Source organism: Catharus ustulatus, chromosome 12 (genome assembly GCF_009819885.2).
Source record: "Catharus ustulatus isolate bCatUst1 chromosome 12, bCatUst1.pri.v2, whole genome shotgun sequence".
Lineage (NCBI taxonomy): Eukaryota > Metazoa > Chordata > Aves > Passeriformes > Turdidae > Catharus > Catharus ustulatus.
Genome location: NC_046232.1, coordinates 7,086,738 through 7,110,480, shown reverse-complemented (window position 1 = coordinate 7,110,480; position 23,743 = coordinate 7,086,738). Strand labels below are relative to the sequence as shown.

Genomic DNA, 23,743 nt, shown 5'->3' with positions numbered 1-23,743 from the left:
CTGGCTGCCTGGCATGTCTGTTTGGGCTTAACACAGACCCTACCACGCTCACCCAAACCTAAAGGCTGAACAAGATGCAGCCTTTTGCTCAAGGCCACGTCAGTGAGCAGCTGCAGGAGTCCCAAGCCCTGTAAGCAGAGTTGGTGGTAGTCTGGTGTAAAACCCCAGCTGTTTCAAACTTCCACAGAACTTTGCCAAAACACTAAAAGCAAGCTACAATTATTTCTTTGGGCCTTGCTTGAGTGTTTTGCTATTTTTTGGTTCTAATCTTTCTTCTGTGAGCAAAATGTGCTTCTAAGTTTTCAATTCAGTAACAGTGAAGGAGACAAGGAAGTTTCAGTTAGAGCCTAATGGCACCCATGCTTTGATGTGCTATACCAACATGTTTAGTTCTGCCTTCCTTCCCCAAAGACTGCTTTAAAGACTTACTAGAAGCTATACAGAATATGAAGGTTTATTTCAAAAGAATACATTTGCAAGAATACACATAAATGCACTCAATGTAACAGTACCTTCTGCAAAAATAGGTTACATAATACCCAGTAATGAAAGAACAAATCTTATTTCTCTACAAATTAGAAAGCAGAGATAATAGCCTGGACAACCTTCAAAATGGAGGTTATTGTGGATGTTGTGAGAAGTAGCTAACTTTAAAGCATGACACCACAGAGCTAATGTTGGCAAATCAAACTACTAGCACACAGCTGCAAACTATTCTTTTATACAGAATTAACAAATATTTTGGTTCCAATTTCTTTTTACATAGCTCTAGTGCCTCAGGGAAAATGCTTATCAAAGATACACAAAAACTATTCAAAATTACAACGTAACTATTAAAATGCCTCCAAAATTGAGAGGAAAATAATCATGTTAAATTAAAAAAATTTAACCAGGATTTCTAGACAAGATTTCCCGTTCTTAATCAGAGAAAGTTTACAAGAGATTTCAATAAGTTATCTTGAAACCAAACAGCTGTAGGTCTTAGAATCTTCGTGGAGGTCCACCTTTAAATGGCTTAAATCCTGAGCCACTTCCCCTCTGCATGGAATTGCCTGTGATCTGTACAACTCTATTAATGGGTGAAGAGTTACTGGAAACAGAAGTTTTAAAAAAAGTGTTACAATACATACCTAAACTCCTGGTGCACAGCTAAGAACATTCTTACATCTCCTATCACTCAACTGTTAAAGTGTAAGTCTCAAAAGAGAATTGAAAACATGCAGGAATAGAGACTTTGCCAGAGGTCCCTCCCCCAGTGCTGGCTGGGCAGGTGGGGCTGTGCGCTGTGCAGCAGCCACAGGGAGTCATCCTGCTGCACTGCCTAAGGACACCAAAGCTGGCAGGGGCTCAGTGAGAAACGGAGAGGAAGGAGTGGTTTCTGTACCTTGTATGTGGAGCCATCATGCCCCCTCCTCCACGGCCATCTCCCATTCTCCTTGTGTCATGATAGCCACTTCCTTGAGAACTAGGTCCATGCCATTCTTTCCTTGGTCCAGTTTCACGACTGTGGCGTTCTACGACGTGTCTGTCCTCGTTGTAGTGCTGGGGAGAAAGTGACAGTCATTCTCACAAAGGGGTTGTTTCATCCACAGCAAACAGGCTTGGCAAGAAAGGTAAGCTTACAGCTGACAGAATAAACCAAGTCCAGCCCCTTTTAAGACAGCAGTCCATAGGCTGCTCACACATGTTTACAATATTCCTGTTAATTCTGGGTAACAGGAACTTAGTTGCAATGATGAGTGTGTGGGTATGCAGGGAGTCAGGTTCCACAAACTCGTACTTCACTCCCAATTCTGCCTTGGTCTCATTATCACTGGCATAAAACTCAGGAAGAAGAACAATAATACTTTTTAAATGCTTCAGGATTTACTAGCAGGAGGGAGTTAATCTGTGGTCTTTAAAGAGAAGTCTTGCAGAAGGATTTTCGGTATCACATCACAAATTACAATTACAAACTGCACTGAAAGTAGCAGGCAGTATATGGTTAAAACCCTGAAAAAGTGATAACAAATTTTCAAAACTTAATCATCTACTCTCTCAGGTATTGTTCTGATTATAAAGATGCCAGACAAAGAGAATAGGGAAATTTTTCTGCAAAATTTTTCTGGAAAAGAACCTTTAGCATAAAGAAAAGTTGAAAATAGGCAGAATGCTTGTGAATAATTTTGATGATGCTATATGATCATTTTTCCAGCATGAGTCTGCATTTTCCAGCCTTTCCTTCAGACACAGGAACACAAGAAGGTGACTCACTTGTCCACCTCTGTCTCCCATCACGCCCCGTTCTCCTTCCCTGCCCCCATAGCCGGAGGCGCTGCTGCGGCTCCCGGGAGGCGCTCCCCTCACGTGGCCGGACACTTCCCTTCCCGACCGCTCCGGCCGCTCGCCTCTGTAAAAATTGCTTCCATCAAAATTGTGGTTTCAGTATACTTGAATTGGTACCAAATCACAGCACATGTAGACAGTAGAGATTCCTGTGGTTCCTCACAACCTGCGGCTGACTTCAGAAACATTCCTTTAGATCTATGTGGCTTTTTAAATAATTCAAGCTCACGTGCTACTCCTTTACATCTACATTCTACACAAAAGCCTCCTTAACTCTGTGTTCCTTCTCATATCAAACTGCTGGGAGTCAGCAACCAGTTCCTAGATGAGATTTAGCATTTGATAGCCTGCATATTTCTCCCAATGCTTTTCTTTGGGAGAAGATCTATTCTCTTTACACACTAATTCTTGAGGAATTATTACTATGGATAAGTTCTACAAGACTCAGACTTTCACTGGTTAGTCAGCATATTTACCTGCCATCCCGTTTGTCTGTGCTTATGCTTCCCTCACTCTTCCAGTTGGTTTGCCTGGGTGGGTTGGAGCCGGTTTCCCTGGGGTGCCGGCCGTGCGGGATTTCCGGTCTGTCGTGAATTATCACTGTTCTCCTCTCGTCTCTGTCTCCTCGCACTTCGCGCCTGTCCGTGTCCCGCAGTTCACTTCTTGGCTGGGGTGGTTCATTTCTTCTGGACTCACTGAAGCTCTTGGGATATCTCTCAAACCCTGGCTCTTCTCTTCGTGCTGTTGGCCGAGTCTTTTTTGCCTCACCTTGATTTACAAAACGATCTCGCCTAAGTTGTTAAAGTAGGAAAAAGTCATTTGCTTGTTTCCCATTTTCACCTTTCTCTGCATGTGTAAACACATGCATGAGGATATAAAGCATCACTCATTTTTAGATTAGTTGTTTGCTACTATATATGTGGAATAGAAATCAAAGATCCTTCCCTCCCCAAATTGTATTTATTTCTACAATTGAAGTTTTGAGCTTGAGTTCTAACAGCCAGTTAAACATTTCTTTATGCATTTATTTCTTCCTATTTTGGTCAATGTAATTTAAGTAACTATGAGGCCACCTTTTTGCCCAGTATGAAACAGGGGAATGCTGGATTTCTCTAGTCAGAATTGTATTTAGTTCACTGCAACCTAAAAGCAGAAATCCAGAAGCTACAATTATGTGGTCTTAGCTTTACTAGTGGTTACTGGAAGTTGCATCTGGAACCAGCATTTACTGCACAGTAAATTACACAGGTAATCCACTGCAACTTGTGACTAGATGTGAAAGAGGAAGGAATAGTTGCAAAAATCCTTTTGAAATGTCTCACAAAAAAGGCCACCAGATAGCTAATTTAAAGTCCTCAGAGAAGAGATTATTAGATTCTATGATAAAAGTGGCTGGTCCTGAAGACACAAAAAATGTCAGGACACTACTGCAGTTTTATGATATCAGAACAGTGTAAAGCCTTTAGCACAACATTCAGTGTGAAACCCACAGAGATGTTGGCAGACAAATGCCCGCTCCATTATCTAAACTTACCTATCAAAAGAAGATGATGGAACAGAAGAACCCTCTGGGTATCGGCCTCGTTCTCTGTGATCAAAGTCATTGAACCTGTTCTGCTGGCGGCTGTAATCCGAGCCATGGCCAAAACGTGCATCTGTGTCAAGAGCCATCTTCTTACTCTCATTCCAGTACGGATCATCTCTCCTTTAGCCAAAACAAAGGAACCCTTATCAGTCACACGTAGACAAATCAAGGCCTAATACACAGAAAATTGAGAGTCAGTTGTCTGAGATGCTCACTTGACCTTTGGACAGTCACTGACAAAGTAGACTCTTTAAACAGCAGTGGACAAACTCACTTAAGGAAACAACCCAAACTAACCATCCATTTAGCAGAAATATGAGTTCTTAAAGTAGAAGCTAGAAGCTTCAACCATTAAGGCAGAAAAGTTTTTCTCAGTAAACACTCTGGATTGTGTTTTTTCACACAATAAGAATTAATTCATGGGATGCTTCTCTAATTCCAAAGCTCTCTTCTACAGATGTGCACAGGAGCGTTTCATGTTTGTCATAAACTAATGCCAAACCAAACATGTACCAGAAATCCAGTTCTTCTGTGAAGACCTGCTTCAGGTACAAATGCATTTTCAAGTCTGATACAAGGCTTGTAGCTGTTTTTATTATGCACTGCAAAAAACCCGTTTGACAATTACCTGTGATCGACATCCCGTGGACGTTTCAAAGAATTCCTCTTTTCCTGTTCGTACCGGAGCTGCTGCTGCTGCCGCCGAAGTTCCTCCCTCTCCCGCGCAATTCGCTCCGCTTCTTTTCGGCGTTCCTGCCATGAAAGGAACCACAAACACAGCAGGTCTTTACTAGAGATACCCAGAGAACAGTTAGCAAGGATACAGACCTATCCCATGTCAGTTTTCTGCTAAAGGTTATCTGATAAAACTAATCCTTGGGTAGCGTCCAAGATTAAAGAGCACAGGGAATATTTCTCTAAAAAAGTAGACAACAGATCTGGAGATGCTATCGGGTGTTACACAGAAATGTCTCCAGGTCATTTCTTGTATTACTACTGTATTTATTGCCCAGAAACACTTCTTGAAGTTTGCAGTAGTATTCTGTAGGAAAAATCTAGTCAAATTATGGAAAAGTGGTATAGACGAAGTGATCTATTGTACTTCATGTTTAGAGACTGACTTGTATAGCTGCAACAGTAGCAAGCACTTTGCATCAAATTACTCCCAGGCAAACAAGATGAAGATTCCTGTTGTTGTACATTGTGAATTATGTAACGTTTGGCTGGGTTTTATGAAAGAAAAAGGACTGGCTAGAAAAGTGAAGAGCAAAATTTGACGTGAAGGCAAACTGGGCCATTCTCCAAGAAGCTCCTGCACAGTCCAGAGCACAGCTCTGCCCACCTGCTCAATGCGAACACGCTCTCTCTCCAAACGCTCCCGTTCCATCCTCTCCCTCTCCAGCTTTTGCCTCTCGATTTCGAGGCGCTCCCTTTCCCTCTGCAGGCACTCTTCTCGCTCGTGCATTATCCGTATCCGCTCTCGCTCACGCCGCTCTCGCTCGGCAATTTCTCTTCGCCTGAAGAAAGAAAAAAAAGAAAAAAAAAAGAGGTAGCAGAAAAAGTTTTGTCATCCAAAACTAACATCACTTTGGGCATAGACATTAAAAACTACTTCAGAGTAAACTCTTCACAGAAGTCCTTGCACCAGAAGTCTACTCCTTTTAGCCCCAAGTAGCCAAAGTGCTTTTATAGCTTATCTACAGTACCATTAGCAAACAACTGATAGGAAAACTTATTTCAAGAATCATTTCTTGATGTACTTTATTCTTAATTTGGATTTCTCATTTGTCACGTGGCACACAGTAACAACAGTATTCAGCAGCCAAGAATATGACTGGATCTAAAAAATAAATGCTATTTTAGCTCTTATCCTCTTCAAGCTAACAAAAATTTTATTTAGGGTTTTCTGTCCAAAAAGTAAGACAGCCAATCATGACCAGTCTGAGTTGCCCAGGTTAGTAGACTTATGAACAGTTTAATTCTACTTTCTTCTTTTTACTTCCCGTAATTCAGCCTAGAGGAAGCACAAAAGGCATTTTCCCCCTAAAGCTTTATGCTTGCTGGGAATTCCTTTGTTTAGGAATTGTTTCCCTTTATTTAGGGAAACCCAGCTAACAACACAACTCATTTAACTGCTCTTTGCAAGCTTTAGGCCATATGAAAACAGCAGAACAGAACAGTGTAACCATTTGGTCTTTCTGTTTAAAGGGTCAAAATTGTATTATGTTTGGTTAGTCATTTAGAGATACAACATTGTCTGTTTAAAAAAAAGAAACAAAACTAAAAAAACAAATAAATCCCAAACACTACTTTTGGCCCTGTCTCCTAGTCTACTTCTCACTTTTCAAAAACAAAACTGGCATGCAGTAACATTTATGAGGTACAGCCCCCACTGTAACAAACTCTAAGCCTTGTGTATACGTATATAGCCATTAAAAGATTACACAAAAATTTTGGAGTTTGTTAATTCACATAAAGATACTGTTAGGTAGAGTCACAGACTTTAACATGTGGTTGGAAGGGTGACAGGATGAATTCTGATTAGATTTCTAAATATAGTATCTGATCAATTAATGGATAAAATAGCCTTTAGCAAAAAGTTGAATTACTACCTTCGCAGTTCAACAGCCCGTCGTATTCTTTCCAATCGAACCATGTGTTCTCGCAATCTCTGTTCCTTCATCTTTTCAAAAGGCAAGATATCCTTTCTACCCCTGTATTCCCTGAATTTCACTTTCTCTTGAATAATACGCTCTTTGTTCCTCAATATCTGTGGCTATAGATAGAGATTACAATGGTTATTTCAGAAGTCTCATTCATTTAGGGAGATTTCTGGATGCTATGTTCAAGTATCATTAATGACTTAGCAATCCCAAAGCATACAAAGCTTCTATCTAAGCTTAACAGTTAGTGATAGTTTATTGACTCTTCAGTGCAAATATCAACTGCAAGGTAGGATCAAATCAGGTAAGGATTGCAACAAATCTAGAGATACTTACTTTATCAAACCTTCCCCTTCTAACTGTCCTAGTGTGGCCTTGGTCTCCTTTTGTTTGGTCTAAAACTACAACTTGACCTGGGCTTTTACCACCTAGTGAAGGGGGGAAACAAAAAAAAAAACAAAAATAAAAGAAGGTTTAAAAACACACACAGAGCTATCTCTATTTGCCTATTATAAATTCTCCATAGAGAAATTTCTAAATCTCTGAAGTGAACTGGTACTGGTAGAAGCATACCAGCACACGCCTGTAATTAAATATTAGTATAAAGTATGGAAGTAAAAAGTGTTACTGGAGTCTAAAAAAGAATAGATGTTTAATTGTCTATTTCCAGTAAGAGTAAGAACATGCCCCCAAGACAAGTCAGACACACAGATTTAAGAGGAGGAAATACAGCTATATGGCATACTTATTCTTTTCTTTTCTTCAGTTTTTTTAGTGGATTCTTGATTAGGGCCACTTGTTCCATTATCACTCTTCTCATCTTTACCTTCTGTTTTCTTGGCTTCTTTACTTTCTTTTTTTTCAGATTTCTCTGATTTCTTTTCTTCTTTTTTGGTTGACAGAGTTCTTATTAGGAAAAAGAACACAAAAATCCAATGAGGGAAATTCAGCTTAGAGGATTTTCACAATTTCAGAAGACGTGAAATTCCTTACTTGCTGGCTTTGTCACTTGATGCCGTCTTCTTATCTCCTATGCTCCTACTCGAACTAGATTTCTCATCACTTTCCTTCTTCAATTCTTTTTTGGAGGGATCACCTTTCACCTATTTTTTTTTTTTCCAAAAGCAAATAGGTTAATAAAGATTCTTATAAAAGATGGTCTATTTTGGGGAAAATCTTCGTGTTATGAAACCTACTTTCTCCACAGAGATCTGCTGTCCGTGCAGCTCTGTGCGGTGCAGGTGTGCGATGCACCTGGCCACTTCTGTGCTAGAGGACATGGTTACTATGCCGTAGCACTTTGCCCCCGGGCTTCGTGCATTTGTGACCACCTTTGCACCAAGTACCTGTGCAAACAGGAAGAATTCAGGTTTGGACAGAGACATTTCTACTAAGGAAGCTATGGTATTCCAATCAGATTTTTACCCTAGTATATAAGAAAACAAAGCAAATTCACCCCAACAGCAACATAACTCCCACCCTACTAGAAAGACTGACTGAGACTCCCAAGTTCTCATAAACTTTGAGAACTTTATCCCAATTTGCACAGCAAGGCATATTAATGCTTGCATCCTGCTTTGACCAGTCACCTCCTCATGCCCATTATTTAAATGCTTCTCTTCAGTTATTGTTGAAATTAATTCACAGAAACACCACTGACCTGAATTTGAGGGTTCATCTCTGACAAATGAACACCCACAAAAAAAGTCAGCAGCTGCCAATTAATGGCAGGAAGGCAGAAGCAGTATTATATAGTAACTTAATAAGGGAGCCAATTCTTCAGTCATCGAGCAAGTGTGTAGGTTAAGCCATTTTAGCATTCAGCTCTAACATCTCCTTCTTGAGAGGTTTTGTGCTCTTTCCTCCTTCCTAAAATTTCTATGGCCACTGGAGTCAGTCTTTTTGCCATAGTTATGCTCTAAAGGCAACAACTTTATCTTTCTAGCTGTCATCAATTTTATCTTTGTAGCTCTCTAGACTGTCATGGTACAGCCATGAAATATTTCCCAATATTTTTAAAACTGGGAAGCTACATAAATATAAGGACCAACCAGCTCTACAGTGAAAACAGCCATGTAACTGGAAGTTTCAACAAAATTTACTTGTGAATCTATTAAATAAAATCACCTGCTAAATTCATTAGAGAAATGAATTAATGGCAGGTATGCCATAATCAATACACATACTTGATAGTCACAGTGCTCAGGTTCTAACTAGTTCCCAAGACACAACAATGCACACCTGCACAGGCTTACAAAAACACTACAAATCCACATAGTTATCAGAAACTCCTTTGGGAAAATGAGAACCCTGGGTTTACAAGACTGCTTAGCTTTCAAGATTTCCACGTTGTTCCATGGAATTTGTATGTTTCAATAAACCAACACTGGGAACAGAGACTTAATTTAAAGCAGACTGTAAAAAAAAAAGTCATTGAAGGAGTCCCTAAAGGATCACACATTAAATGTCACATTTTTTTACTAATTCTTCCCATTCATAAGCCTTCAGAACACATTTTAAAAACAGTCTCCCAAAGCAGGATGTTCTATAAACACTATTTGTATTAGAATTTAATCAGTTACATTATCTTGCACTCATTGTTAAACACAGTTGCTAGAAAGGAACATAGCCATCATTACTGTAAAAGCCAATCCTGACCAGAATAGTCAAGTATTTGTGAAATTTCTTTTGTACTTCTCTTACCTCCACAGGAGGAAAAGCTCCTTACAAAACGAACCCATGGTTCTCCCTGTAAGCATACACTCTTAGTCCTGCAGTGTGGGGTTTTAGATTGCACTGGTCAGACACGTCCTCTCAAACCTTGACTTAAATCAAGTATTACTCAATTTCTGTAACTGAATAGAGCAGGAGGAATAGACACACACCACACACATGGTACCACACCCCATCAAATACCTTTCCATATTTGCCAAAGAGATTTTTCAAGTCAGCAGCTTTTGTGTTGGAAGACAGTCCGCTAACCCACAGGTTTCTAGTTGAACTTCCACTGCTACCACTAACACTGCTCGCACTTCCTGAAACAAGTTTTACAAAACAGCCACAAAATTAAGGAGACAAAGGTACCATGAATATTTAACTTAAGTGTTGCTGAAAAGAGAAACTTAGCCTGTTACCTCTAAATAATTGTTTATCTGGTTACCTTTCTTGAAAAGGCTTCTATAGAAAAAAAAAAAATATATGCCATAAGATTTCATACATTTAACCATGTATTGAGAGCAACAGCTTGGCCAGCTTGTACCCAAAGGACAGAGACAGAAAAACAATACAAATCTTTCTTAAAGACATGCTTTACTCCTCATTTGGGTATGTACATTTAGCTTCAACATCTGGCTCTCATCATTAGCTACCAGCCATTAAAATGTTTTTTTTTTGCACAAATTACCCGAGACAGCAGAAAGGCAAATACAGGAGACTTGGATAATCCCAGCCTCCAGAATCATGTGGTCAATTTCCACAACTTCCTTAAGTATCAGCTTTATCCAGAGCAATTTTTTAAAAATACTACTGGATGAAGAACTGGATACAACCCACCAAAATTATTTCCCACATACTAAAGAAAAAACTAAATAAAAGCTGGAAGAACATTACGTGCTTTAAATACTCCTTCCACTCTCTATATTAAGTATTTTTGCAACAACACAGCAATAAGAACTCAGGAGATTTCATTACGTAATCTCATTTCCAGTATCTTTTAGACTTCAGTTATGATGTTCAGTTTGTTGTTGTTTCCTGCTAAATGAACTGCTTTGGAATATGTTAAAATGTAGCCAGTCCTACCAGCAAGACCAGAACTAGATCTCAGTCTTGACAACAGAAAAATCTGGTGATGTGCAGAGTTTTAAAGGGTAATTTAATCATCTTGAGAAAAAAAGGATAGTTTTGTTTCCTCAATGCATCGAGACTAAGAACAAGAGGCAAAGTATCACAGTTATGGTGATACTAAGGTTATCTCCATATTGTTTAGATATATAAGGAAGAAATTCTTCCCTGTGGGCCCTGGCATAGGCTGCCCAGAGAAGCTGTGGCTGCCCCATCCCTGGAAGTGTCCAAGGCCAGGTTGGAAAAGGCTAGGAGCAACCTGGGATAGTGGAAGGTGTTCCTGCCCACAGTAGAGCATTGGAACAAGATGATCTTTAAGGTCCCTTCCAACCCATAACACTCTATGGTTCTGTGATACACTTAGAAGATCAATAAATGCCATTAAACAGCCACTATCTTGGCTTTGGCTGTGTACATTAAGAAAGCCTTACTATTACAGTTATCATATATCCTACAAAAATGAAGACACAGCAAATCTGCTTTCAGTTTCATTGTAAACATGTAACTGTCAGGAAAAAACACATGTACAGAAGAATCAATTATGTCTGCCACATAAATTTCCTCTCAAATTAATTTCTCAGGTAAAGTTTCATTTGTCCCTCACCGTTACACCACAGATTCTGTGACAAAGGTTTTTGGCAGAAAGGGAATAGGTAAAATAAGGAGACACATGAGCTCACACAAATGAAATTTGTTCAACCATGAAGCATCAGTATAACTGGTGACATTAATGTGCTCTTGAGCTCCACTCTTCAAATTTGTAATCATAATACAGGGTTTCATGGAAACAGATGGAAACTCCAAGGCAGAAAAATAGGTTCAAATTTAATACATTAAACAGCCACAAGAGCAATTTTGCAAGCTGGCATCTCAGCTACAGTACTTGGTTTAGAGTTCAGTTAAAAATGAGCTAGAATTACAAACAAAACAAAAAACTTAATTGGCACTATATTTAAGTACTTGCAATTATTTTTTGCTTGTTTTGTTGTAAGTTACAGCAGGCTTATCTGAAAATTATAGCTTCTCATCAAAGCAAAGACTTGGGAAATGTTAAATGGAATTTGGTCCCAAAAGTATTTTGAAACAAAACAATATATTTTCATCAAGTCTTTAGAATAAATATTTTTGATCTTATGACAAACCTGGCATAAGGAGAAACAAAATACATGGACACATGCATATAGCAAATGATTACTGTACCTCTTGCATAATTTACAATAGATGGCTGAGTTCAATCATATAAGCCATTTTATTACATGGCAAGCAATTTCTCAATCAGGAAAGCATTTCGTTCAAGACAATACTACCCTAATTCATAATAGTTACCTTTATCATCCTTTGAAGTTGTCTTGCTTTCTTTAGATTCCTTAGCAGAGCTAGAGAAGCAAATTAAAAAAATCAGAAGAAAGTTGAAACTACAGAATCTGGTGTCGCATTTTATACTACTAACACTAACAGACAAGTTAACATTTCAAAAAATAAAAATGAAAAAGGGCCAGACTGTATATTTGAACAAATGATTCCCTTATGGATTCTTGCACTGATTTTCCCCAAGATGCCTGAAGATCTAGATTTTCTGACAACTCTATTCAGTGGATATATGGCAATCTTCTCCAGATTTCAGGACGGGGACTTGACTTCATTTTGTGTTCTTAGAACTGATAGCTGTTCATTACCATCATCACAAGGACATTTAAAAAAATCGTCAATTTGAAAAAATAAATAAATGCTGACAATTCGACAATGCAATCAGTAGGACATAGTGTCTATACGAAGATCTTGAATTTTAAAAAGTAACTTATGGCGGTCAAAAAACCTATAGGCAGGAGCATAGGATACTAATTATAAGATTCTTGCTGCTACCCCCTTAATGTAGAGTGATCTTATTGAATGCTGGTACTCAGTATCGTAAAGAACTGACATAGAAAAACAAACCTCTTTGCTTGACCAGAGGCCCCAGTAGACGAGGGACCTTTCTTCAAAGTATCCTTTTCTTTGTCTCCAGATTCTGCTTTCTTTGAACCTTCTCTGGCTTCCTTCTTGACGGGATCACCCTTCACGCAGTCTTCCTTCTTACCATCTTTATGGTTCTCAGTCATCTCATAGTCCTTGCTTTCCTTCTCCAGGCTCTGTGAAATGGTATCCTGCACATCCTTTGGCTTACTTGCTTCAGAATCTGTAATTTTCACATTTTTACCTGTTTCTAGGAGGTCATCACCATCAAAATCCAGAGTGATGGCATCTTCGGCCTGGATTGTAACCGATATGTTATCATCCTCAGCTTCTTTCACAGAGGTGTTAGCTTCCATCTCTTCATGAGCCGTGTGATCAGCCTCAGCTAGGCTTTCTTCTGAAGGAAGAGGTTTAGATACTTCTTGTGTACCATCACCAGAACCTGCTTTATCTAAGAGGATTTAACAGGAATAAATATGGCAAAACAAGAAGTTTAAACAATTTCATATGCATAAGCTAGAATAGGACCTAGAAAATACAAAGCCAGTTATTAGCACTGATGGAAGGTTAGAAAAAACACAAGGTGTATTAACACAAATATAAATCCTTTACCCAGGATCACTTATTCTTCATGGCAAAACACATTTTCTAGAGACAAATACCAAAACATTAGGAGGGAGAATATGGTTCCATCCCGGAGATACCCGTTCTTCATAAGACGTATCCATTTTCCAGTTTAGGATTTAGCATTCCAGAGAACATAGTTGCTTTGGATGTTCACAGTTAATCTGTCTTTGAATCTTCCTGGTTCCAGAACTTCTAACCTTCCCAAATCCAAAAGAATTACAGTCTTGGAGAGTTCCAGCCAGTCTTCCACGTCGGCGTTCTCTGTTCTCTTCCTTTCCAAGCAGTTGCTTGGCAGTCAAGTGAGTTGTACAAGGCTGCTGCAGAACGTGGATGGGTGAGCCTTAATCCAGAGTTCGTAGACAAATGGTTTCAATCTTCATCCACTGGAAGGATTTTCCATCTCAGTCCCACAGAGACATCTCCAACTGTATTCTTGAATTTGTGTAGATGCGACACTTCGGCCATAGGGTCCCTCGTAAACACGGAGTCTGGAGTTTTATCCTGTAGCTTCAGTAATGTGTTTATTCCATCTTGTGTAAAGTGATGGTGTCCCATGTCCTTTTGAGTCCACAAAATGTAGAATACTTATGACTTCTGTCCAGGAAGTCTGTTTGCCCGAATGCATTACATTCCTTCTAGTTTCACTAATGAGCACAGCTTAAAAAAATGGTAGCCACTCCACAGTTTTCAAACACTTGTTTTACCATCCTATGTACAACTGGTATTTCTAAGTGACAGTAGGCCAAGCATATGATGGTCCATACATTTGTGGGGTGCTCAACTTCAGTGTGAGAGTGCAGCATTTCACACAACATCAGTTACTGCAGTGCAAGTTGGAGGTTTTGGCATCAAGACTTACCGTGTGTTAAAATCAGTTCTTGAATACTATGGATTTTTATTAAGAATCATAGTATTGCAACTGTATTATACATCCACCACAGTAACTGATAAGTACTGTAATCAACTCTTAAGAGTAAAGTAACTCTTAGGAGTGAAATAAACTGACTGCATTGATTCCAGGTGCTGAGCTCAATGAGGAGACAACTGATACTTAGTGCTGGAGATAAGCCTAGTATTAGTAGAGATTGAATGTTACAAGAGAAAGTTGCCTGCTCTACCAGAGTAAGACCTCTGAACTCTATTAAACTTTAGACATACCTTTCTCATTTTCTTCATCTTCCCCGTCCTGCAAGAAAAGGAAGTCAACACTAAATGTCTCCTATTTTGAAACTTTAAGCAGAACAGTTTGTATTTTTCATAGAATTTCTATTGTATGAAGGCAAATACTGAAATGAAAACTGTTTCCAAAGATTATCCAGGAACCAAACTGTGCACCTCCCTTGTCAAATAACTAAAATATTTTATGAAACAACTTGGCATTTATCTGCAATACTTGCAGTTTTGCAGTTGGTTGGGACATGCAGAATTTGTCTAACCCCCTTAACTCAATGGGACATTTCTAAACTATTCCATGTGTTACCAAAGCCTTCAGAATGCATGTCAAGCTGCTAATTACTGCTTTCAGAGAAATGCAGGCAGTCCATCATTAGCTTTAAGAGCTCAAGAGAGAAGTCAGAAACTAGGTAGCCTCCCTCCAGTAAGTATTTAAAAATGAAACTCTGATTTTTAATAGGTATTTACTTATTTCTCATTAGTTTTACTGAGCAAGAGATGCTGTATGAGATGTCACTTTTCAGACATCAGTTCCATGTAACTCAGAATTAATTTCTGAACTTACAGCTATCAGATATTAGTATTAACACCAGAAAGCATCCCTAAACAACCCAGTTCCAACCCAGTTTGCCCATATTCTCTAAGGGCAAACTTCTACATAAAACAGAATTTCTAAACTCCTGTGCAGGATATATAATACTACAATAGCATCTGGCATAGCCCTCTGATATGTTTTTAAGGAGTGTGAAACATTCTTTGTGAAGTCTATGCACTGAACACTCCCAAACTGCAGACAAGAATTGTCTTTAAATAAGTCAACTTACTTGGTATCACAATTATCAGCAAAATTAAATACTTGAATGACAGCTTCCCATATTGTTTACCTTTACAGTCTTACATCATGTGACTCTAACATGAACGCTGGAACAGAAAAACCAGTATAAAAGTGATCTTTTCCAACTAGACAGACATTAAAATTAGCTTAACAGAATGGATTTAGAACTCACATGGCCAGTGGGAAAAGTGTAATCTTCTATGTCTGGACCTTCATTTTCCTATAGAAACAGAAAAGGGACTAGGTAAGCAAACTATTTATAAGACACTCAAATATTCAGAGGGTCAAGAGATTCCATTAGATCAGTAAACACTGGAGTGGATACACACTCAACAACGTGAACATCAATGAGCAGTTCTCCAGATGTAAAGAATCTGAACACTGAATGAAAGGCACAAATCACTGCTAGTACAAGAGAAAAGGACCACTTAGGAACTAACTCTGTATTGACTCTGAATTTTATCAATCGGTGCCATATTTGTTTCACAACTATTCAAATACAAATCAAGGCAAATAGAAAGAAAAGACTAAAGTAGAGCAAAAAGAAAAAAATTTGTATTTTAGAGATAAGCAAAACAAACTGAAAAACTAGTTCTGACTTCCTACTAACAAACACTAAGAAAAATTTATATTTTGCTGATAAAAATTCATGTAAAATACAGCCAAGTACCTGATTTTCAGAATCCTTCTCCACATCTTCTGTTGTCTCTACTGGCTCCAGGTCATGGTATCTTTTCTTTTCTGCAGGTGGTAGTTCTTTAGAATTCAAGTTCTCATCTTCAACAGATTCTTTTAAGTCTTTCAATTCATCATTTCCATCTTGATCACTTGCATCTTGCGTCTCCAATTCACTTTCCTTTCGGTGTGAACATAAACACTTGGTATAACTAGAAGTATTCGTTTTATTCTGCAATAATCAGTGTTTCACTGCTGGATCAGTGTCTCACATGCATAATAAAATTCACACTATGTTTTAAAAATCCCCTAGCTTCAAACCCTTAGGCATCATACTGTGAATATAGTAAAAACAATGCTCCAAATTTCCACATAAAGTACCACAAAGAAAATGGAAGCTTTTTCACTAACTGAAGTCAAACACTGACCTTAAATACAAAATGAGAAAAGTTTTTACATACTTTTATTACCTTGACAAAGGAGTCCTCTTCTACTGAAGCATCACCAGCCAATTCATCAGCTTCCTGCTTTTTACCTGAAATTATGGGATATGTGACTAGATCTGCTATAAAGAGCACACATTTAGTACTGATTATGTGTTTGGCCTTACTTTATTATTCTCTACTTGTTCTAGTTTAGCTGCATTGTTCACTATAATATAACCCTTCAAAAACTGAGTAATTTTTAAGATAAGGAGTCACAGTGTCAGCTGAATGAGAATGAACAATCAATGCTGTTCAATAAACAAGTGGTTACATCCAAGTTAGTGATCTTAACACCTATCCTTCTATTTTGAGTGATAATGGAATTCAGGAGAACATTGAACTAGAAACTAAATATCCCTAGAATTACTGAGGTTAACTAGACATTCTGACTTTGGAAAGGTCTTGCTTTAGAGGATAACTAACATCACTGAGAAATTAGGTTAGAACAAACCTCTAAAGGTCATCTAGTGCACTCAATCACCTGCTGGAAATTACAGAGAAGCTCCAAGGACAATGGAATGTCTCAGTGCTTTATTTAGCTGCATCTTTGAACATCCACAAGCATGGCAGGTGCAAGCTCTCCAAGCCACCTTTTTCAGTGCTTTTCACTAGAGGATGAAGTGAGGCAGAAGAATTGAGTAGGTGAAGCACTTATGCTTTAATGTATTAAGGACCTGTTCCATTGAAGAATTCTGTTCTTCCAGCAAGGCACACTTTTCTCTGTTAGAGATGTCTCTGAGGGGATGATGACAGTTCTCTTTGGAACCCACTGCATTTGCTTACTCTTACAGAAAACAAGACCCAAGAACACTAGACAGAAACATCTCCACACAAACATCCTTTGAAGAGCGTTCTGTCTCTGATTCAATCAAAGATTAGCCTATGCAACAGTTTTCTGTGGCAAAAGGTACAAAAGCAGTTCTGTTAGGAAGTGGCTTTACAGTATCTTCTACTGAAACTCAGTGTCAATTCAAATGCAAATGAGATGGCAGTCAAAATTAGCACTTAATGCTTCATTTTTTGGCATCACATCTTCCCTCCTCCCTTCAACCTCTAATGAATGGCTAAACCAATTTTATGGTTATTCCAAAAGAATATAAAAGAAAACCATAAGCCAAAGTTCAACACAGTATGGACATCTATGCTAGTTGAAATATTCAATTTTTTCAGCCATTAATTTCTGTGGTCTTTCATATGCAGTTCTTAAATGCACTTCAAAGCTGGAAAGTACTCAACTACAGGGCAAAAGGAGACACTATTGTTTTGGGTTTGCTTGGATTCCAGTTGCTTTTACTCATTTCCCTGAAAGGCAGCACTCTGGCTATACTCCTAGGAAAAGCACATGGCTGTTTTCAGTACAGGCATGCACTGATCTCCAGGAAAAGGCACATGGCAGCAGCTATTTCTGTGACAGCAAAACATGAGATTTAAACTTTCAAGTATAAAGTCAACGTCACTGATTTTACTTCACTTGAAACAAACAAAAAAAAGCCCCAAAACCTACAAGACGTCCAGTTTTATACTTGTAATGCAATAGATTTGTGAGATTTTGGTGCAAAAAGCCACCTGCACAGGTATGCTAAGGGAACCAGCTCTTCTCAGGAAGAGGACTTACACTGGATAAAAGTTTCTGATGTGCATCACAGCTGATTCCTGAAACAAAGACTAACTCAAATTTTGTGCTAGTTTTTTAGCATTCTGTGATAGAACCTACAGATCCCAGGTATCTTCAACATAAATAAAAAGCAATGAGAAACAGCAAGGATTTCTACACACATTCCACTGCTTTTTTTATCCGCTCACATTTCAGTTTGTTTGTTAAATCTGAAAGACCAAGTTTTTCCTGATCCCATATCCAGCTAAGCATACACAGAGACAGGAAAGCACAGAGGGCAGATGCTCAACACATTTAGCAACTCTCTAGCATAGACTACCATGAAAGCTATTTAAATCATTTATTTTGCCTGAGGAGATATGGCCGGTGAACTAGAACTGTGACTTCACAGGGAATAGAAAAGAAAAGCTACCTCAAGTTAGCACCACCATTATGCAATAGCAGCTAGAGAACTAGATTTTATTGACTGGTCTTCATCAAGAACAAGTTACAGCATTTTAGCTGAAGCTGTTTTAGCTTTTATTTGCTACTAGATTAAGTAATGATTTCATTAATCTTTCTATACTATGCTTGCTGTCTTTGTAGCAAGTCCCATTTACTCTGAGTACCAGAGGTATTCCAAGGCACAACGAGACCTGAACAATGACCTTCACTTTTCAACTTCCAGCCAGAAAGTGGTGTAAGTTTGGCTCTGGTTAGAGTTACATTGCTCAAAACTGGCATTTCAAGGTTCTGGATACAGTTTTCAGATGTTAGCCACAAAAATTCAACATTTGTCTGACTGACACTCACTTACAGTGGGCTACTAAAAGGCACACTTGGCTCTTAAATTCACATAACTAAAATCAGATTGCAACAAACACCTTGCAGAAAACAACTGCTTCTCTGAACTTATTCAAGACCAGTGTGACCTGATTGAAGGGTAAGTTAACACACAGAGCAAGACCAGCTGAACCTTCTGCAGACAACAGGGGCAGCTGGTCTCGATTTGACAGGTTGTCAACACCTAAACTTCTGTACAGGTTTATCCAAGCACTGGCTGTTGGAAATGTCAGTGTGTACTCAGCATTCACCACAGATCTGGGTGCTTAACAACACAAACACTCATTTACCTTGGAGTGATGGCACTCCTTTACAAGCCATGCTCAATCCCTCTTCTGGACAAGGCAATTGCTACACACTATAAAATTGCCACAGACTATTACACAGAAGAAAGATTCTCCTTATAAGCAAGCATAAACTAAGAATTAGAACATCTTTAAAATGTTAGTTTTACATTATGCATGTTTAGCTTTCATTTACAAGCCTTATAGTAGCACAAGACTATTCTACCTATTCATGGTCCTCCATGTGAGAAATTCAGGCTGAATGTTTATGGAATTATAGAAGAGTATATTCTGGACAACTCTTGAACCAGATTTTTGCAACTCAGGCAGAAACAGAGTGACAAACTCATCAGAAAATTTTGGAAGAATTAGTGCTTGTATTTCTTCTGGTTCCTGCTGAAACTCCCAATAGGGTTCTGTCCCACCAAATGTGAAAGATTGATCAGAAACACGGAATAAGAGTCTAAGCAGACATAAATCCTTACAATGGAAAAAACTCTATAGCATTAGGAGGTCTAGTACAAGTTGAAAAGTAACATTTGCCACAATATTAGCAAAAGTACACGATCCTTTTCTAATTCTGAAATGGCATAATGAGCTATAGGAATATTTAAGTCTTCTACTGTGTTTAGAAGATACAGTACTTAGTAACTTTTTTTGTTTTTAGAAAACCAAGTGCACATTTTAGTTTACTTTGTTTTGTTCTTATGTTTAGGTAACTAAACAGTTTCAATAAAGAATTCAAAATTATTTAGGCGATAGTACAAGCCAGCCACTGTCCCTTGTCAGCCTTTGATCCAGTACTTTTTGAAGCAGTATTGTCAAACTAGAAATTCAGTTGCCAACTAGAGTGGTACTTAAGACACAAACTAACAGGTATCTAACTGGCCTCAGAAACTTGTAGAGCAGCAAATAAATATCTTTGCTCACATTAATTTTCCAAAGTTAAAAATGATCAGCCTAAAGTCTGTTCTTTACCCACACTAACTCCAGAACTCATCAAGAAAGTAACTTTCAGTTACCAGTTTTAATATTTCAATATTCAATAACATTTTTGACTGTGGATCCTTCAAAGGAGCATTCAAATCAGAAAAATTTGAAAAATACTTCATACTAGTAGTAATGTAACTTCCTCCAGATACCAGACTAGGCAGCAGAATGGTCAAGCTTGAAAAGACAAGCTTTTTGTAAAAAGATGACAACTTTTGGGAAAAGAGAAATTCCTCCATAGCTACTAAATGCTATGGTGGAGAGGCACAGCTGAGGCACTTAAAAAAGGAGCAGTTGTCATTTGTTCCTTTGAAACTTTATTTGGCAAAACCAACTGATCTTACCTATATACCTGTATAATCTTCCGATTAGCTGCTCTGCAGTTCTTCACCCTAATTATTTTATTAAAGCAGCATCTGGAAAAAGTGTTAAATTTCTACCAACTTTGCATGAGGCCTGATCAGGAATTCTTGCTGTATTACAAAATCCTTCTGCAAGTATTTTTTAAAATAGTATTAAATAAAGTCCCGCTCAGCCTTTTGAGTATTCTTCTCCCTTTTTGTAAATATACACACAAAAAAGGCAAGGAAAGACAAATGCATCACTCCCTCCCCACACACACATCCTGTTCCCACTCTAATTTGGTCTGTATCAATATTCCAGATCAAGTTTTTATAACAGACAGTGCTGGGGAATCAAACATCATGCTTTCTCCAAAGACCTTAAGAGCTCCAGTAAAACTGGTTACAGAAGACTTTCAGATCTAAACCTGACACACTTTGTGACTTTTTGGAAGGACAACCTCCTTCCTTCTCTCCCACTGCCCCCCCTCCCTCTGGCTGCTATGAGGAGGTTTAATCATCACCTCCACTCCCTGGCCTTTCCTGAAGATGCATTTTCTTTGTAAATGAGTATCTAATACTCCTACCCTCCCTAGTACAGCAAGAACAGCACAGGGAAAAATACATGGAACTAGTAATGTCATTAATTTTACTGCTGTCCAGCAGTAAAATAATTAAAGACCCATCAGTATTAGTCTGAAGCTGCAGGGTGGGGGAAAAAACAAGCATTAGCAGAAAGGCCTGGATCAATCTGTCAGCAAAATCAGTAAGGAGGAAAACCAACTCACAGTGAGTAGTTAAAAATCAAACAAAATATTATTTCATACAGTTAAAAATAAAACAATGCGATAAAAAAATATTGCCCCATGACTAAAGAGTGTATTTTTCATGTTCCACCATGAACTTCCCATACTTTTGGCACAAAATTTGTTCGTAAGATTTTTGTAATTTAAAAAGTAATGAGGAAAACCTCCTGAGCCTGCAAAGTGAGCTGATAAGAACTTGACAAACGCTGTGTTTTCCTTTGAGGTTACCAAGAATGCACATGTCATATGCATACATTAGGATGATCTAGTGTACAACAGAAGTGGTAGGGAAGAGTTACTGAAGCCCTGCCTCAGGCAACAGCAGCACTGGTTGGCAAACTACCTCTGCAGAAGCAGAACAGTCTAACTACCCAAGAAGCCAGTTCAAGAACATTATGCATATCATGATATTAGTTTGGAGACTAGGAGGATAAAAAGCAGCAGATAAGAGAAGTGTTTGTCACAGCAGAACATGGAGCCATTTAGATCTCTACATGAAAAATTGTGGAAGAGTTTCCTTATTTAGCTTCCATGTACTGATCTTAATCAGCAGTTAGTTACCCATCTAATGCAGGGAATAAAGTAATGTCAGAACAAAAATGAAACCACATTTGAAAGTTTATTTCCTTTTACTTCTCTCATGTGTGAAAAGTGCAAAGTTATTCAAACTTTCTAAGCAGACAGATTTCCTTACTAATTTCACCATTCACAGCACCAGACTGATTGGGCAATCACTTTCACCACAAAATTCAGCCCATTACAAGAGACATGAGTGAACATTCTTAGTCTGCCTGTTCAATGAAAAATGTTGGGTATAAAGGACACAGGTCCTTTCCTACTGGATCTGTTAGGTCCAGTACTAACAGACCACACATGCTCCCAGAACAACTGAGAACACAAACCCAAACTAAAATCCCCCAGACTCCAAACTCACAACACGGTATTTAAATTCTCAGGCAAAAGAAAACAGAGCTAAAAAATCTGAAAAAAATCACTGCCAACAGACCAGCACAAAATCTAAGTATTAATTTCTCACAACAGAAACAGTGAAATCTCTTATTTAGACATTCCACTGTGAGGCTTCAATGTCATTCAGAAAAATCATGTTTATAAATCCTGTCTTTAGTAGAGAGCATGTTAACATACCCACACTACACAGTGCTCTTCACGGAGTGTCCCCCTACCACACAGTGCTGTGCCCTCATCACCAGCAGAGTCCAGCACGTGATCATGGCTGAAAACCCTCTGCTGTTACACAGATCCTTCTGGACACAACACCACCCCACAGAGCCCCACAGCAGCTCCTGCTCCACCTGTAACAGCCCACATTCAGAACCTCTGAACACAGCACACACCAACCCCCCCAGCTCATCTACAGCACCTCAGCACACATCTCCAGGAGCTGTGGGCAGTACAGCCACTACCTCAAAACACACATCTCTTAACCCAGCCATTTTCCATCTATCTACATCTTCTCAATATATATTGCTCCAGCATTCCCATGCATCATCTACATACAGTGACAGAAAACAGACATGCAAGGCAAAGGATGTCTTGTATGACAGAAGTTATACACAGTAAAGTCACAACTGCACCCAAACTATAGACCACAGTCCTTCTTTAAGGTGACACACAAAAAAAAAATCTGTGCAAGAATATGAAGTATATCAACAGATGCTAACCTTTGCCTTTAGTTGGTTTCTTGGTGGGTGTGTCAGCTGAAACACTTATTTCAATATTATCTGGATCACCACCTTCATCTTCAATAGCCTAAAGGAGACAAAAAAACATATTTTTTAATGTCTTTCAGGGGAAAGCTGGACGGTTTGATTTCAGCAGAAGTCAGTAAGCTAAACAGTTCATTCGGCATCTCAAAAATATTTAGAAAAACACTTTGGGTTAAACCTTTCACTTAAAGCTGGAGAAGAGCAGGGGAACCCTAATGATAAAGGCTGAGAGTTTCAGCTGTTGAAATGACACTTAGGAAGTACAGTTTATCAAGGACCCACACATTTCTCTTTGGAAACGTAATACTAGAAGGCCACAACGACATCCATAATGGCATTAAGGGCAGTTCAAAAACAGGACAGCGGGAAGCACAGACACCCCTCAGCAACAACCTGTCCCACGGCTCGCCCGACGAGCTCCGGTGCCCGCAGCGGCGGGCGGGCCGCAAGGCCGCGGGGCGAGCTCGGCCAGCCGAGACGGGAGCTCCGCCAGCCGGGACACCGCGCCCTGCCCGGCCCACAGGGGCCGCACAGAGCCGGGGCTCGGTGGCACAGACCCTCGCCCGGGCACCGGTGGCACGGCGGGGACAGGTCCCGCCCCCACACCGGGACAACGGCAGGGCCGCCGGCGCCCCGCCCCCGGAGCCGGGCGGCAGCAGCGGCCGCCGGGGCGGGCCGGGCCGGGCCTGCGCCCGCCGCTCACCTGCTTGAGCCGGGCGATGAGCACTGTCTTCACGCCGGTGATGTCCAGGTTGCGCCGCTTCAGCTCCGACTTGAGGTCGATAACGCGCAGGTCGCTGATCCTCTTGCTCTCGGTGGGCGGCGCCGCGGGAGCCGCGGGAGCCCCCGCGGCAGCGGCGGCAGGAGCGGAGGCGGCGGCGGCCATTTTAGAGCGGGCGGGCGAGCGCGGCGGCCGCGCGCACAATGAGCGCGGTGCCCGGATGGAGCGCGCGGCCGGCGCGCGGCTGTGCGCAGGCGCGGAGCGGCGCACCTGGCC

At 39.7% G+C, this 23,743-nt stretch overlaps 1 protein-coding gene across 4 annotated transcripts; it reads right to left on the bottom strand.

Annotated features, from left to right (window-relative positions):
* Positions 1 to 436: 436 nt before the first annotated feature.
* On the bottom strand, positions 437 to 23,632 carry SLTM (SAFB like transcription modulator). Of its 4 annotated transcripts, none has more exons than XM_033071078.1 (21): positions 23,450 to 23,632; positions 22,702 to 22,789; positions 16,138 to 16,211; positions 15,672 to 15,857; positions 15,174 to 15,221; positions 14,152 to 14,179; positions 12,349 to 12,817; positions 11,740 to 11,789; positions 9,490 to 9,608; positions 7,770 to 7,919; positions 7,567 to 7,676; positions 7,319 to 7,479; positions 6,910 to 7,001; positions 6,523 to 6,686; positions 5,253 to 5,427; positions 4,539 to 4,663; positions 3,860 to 4,030; positions 2,802 to 3,116; positions 2,254 to 2,401; positions 1,385 to 1,542; positions 437 to 1,090 (listed from the first exon to the last, which is right to left on the bottom strand). In XM_033071078.1, the coding sequence occupies exons 1-21, from the start codon at positions 23,630 to 23,632 to the stop codon at positions 982 to 984; spliced, it is 3,123 nt and encodes a 1,040-aa protein (XP_032926969.1). In that variant the 3' UTR covers positions 437 to 981. The 4 variants fall into 4 exon arrangements, with proteins under 4 accessions (XP_032926969.1, XP_042635623.1, XP_042635624.1 ...); XM_042779689.1 differs by having other exon boundaries at positions 16,147 to 16,211; XM_042779690.1 differs by having other exon boundaries at positions 2,254 to 2,389; positions 16,147 to 16,211.
* Between the last annotated feature and the right edge of the window lie 111 nt (positions 23,633 to 23,743).

Bases quoted from the DNA above. Each gene is read 5' to 3' on its own strand.
- SLTM (XM_033071078.1), bottom strand. From the start codon at position 23,632: ATGGCCGCCGCCGCCTCCGCTCCTGCCGCCGCTGCCGCGGGGGCTCCC. The intron at 15,222-15,671 runs GTACTTGGCTGT...CTGTTTCTATAG, and splicing joins AGAAGGATTCTGAAAATCAG to GAAAATGAAGGTCCAGACAT. The intron at 7,920-9,489 runs GTATTTGATGGG...CTGTTTGCACAG, and splicing joins TCTTTGGCAAATATGGAAAG to GTACTTGGTGCAAAGGTGGT.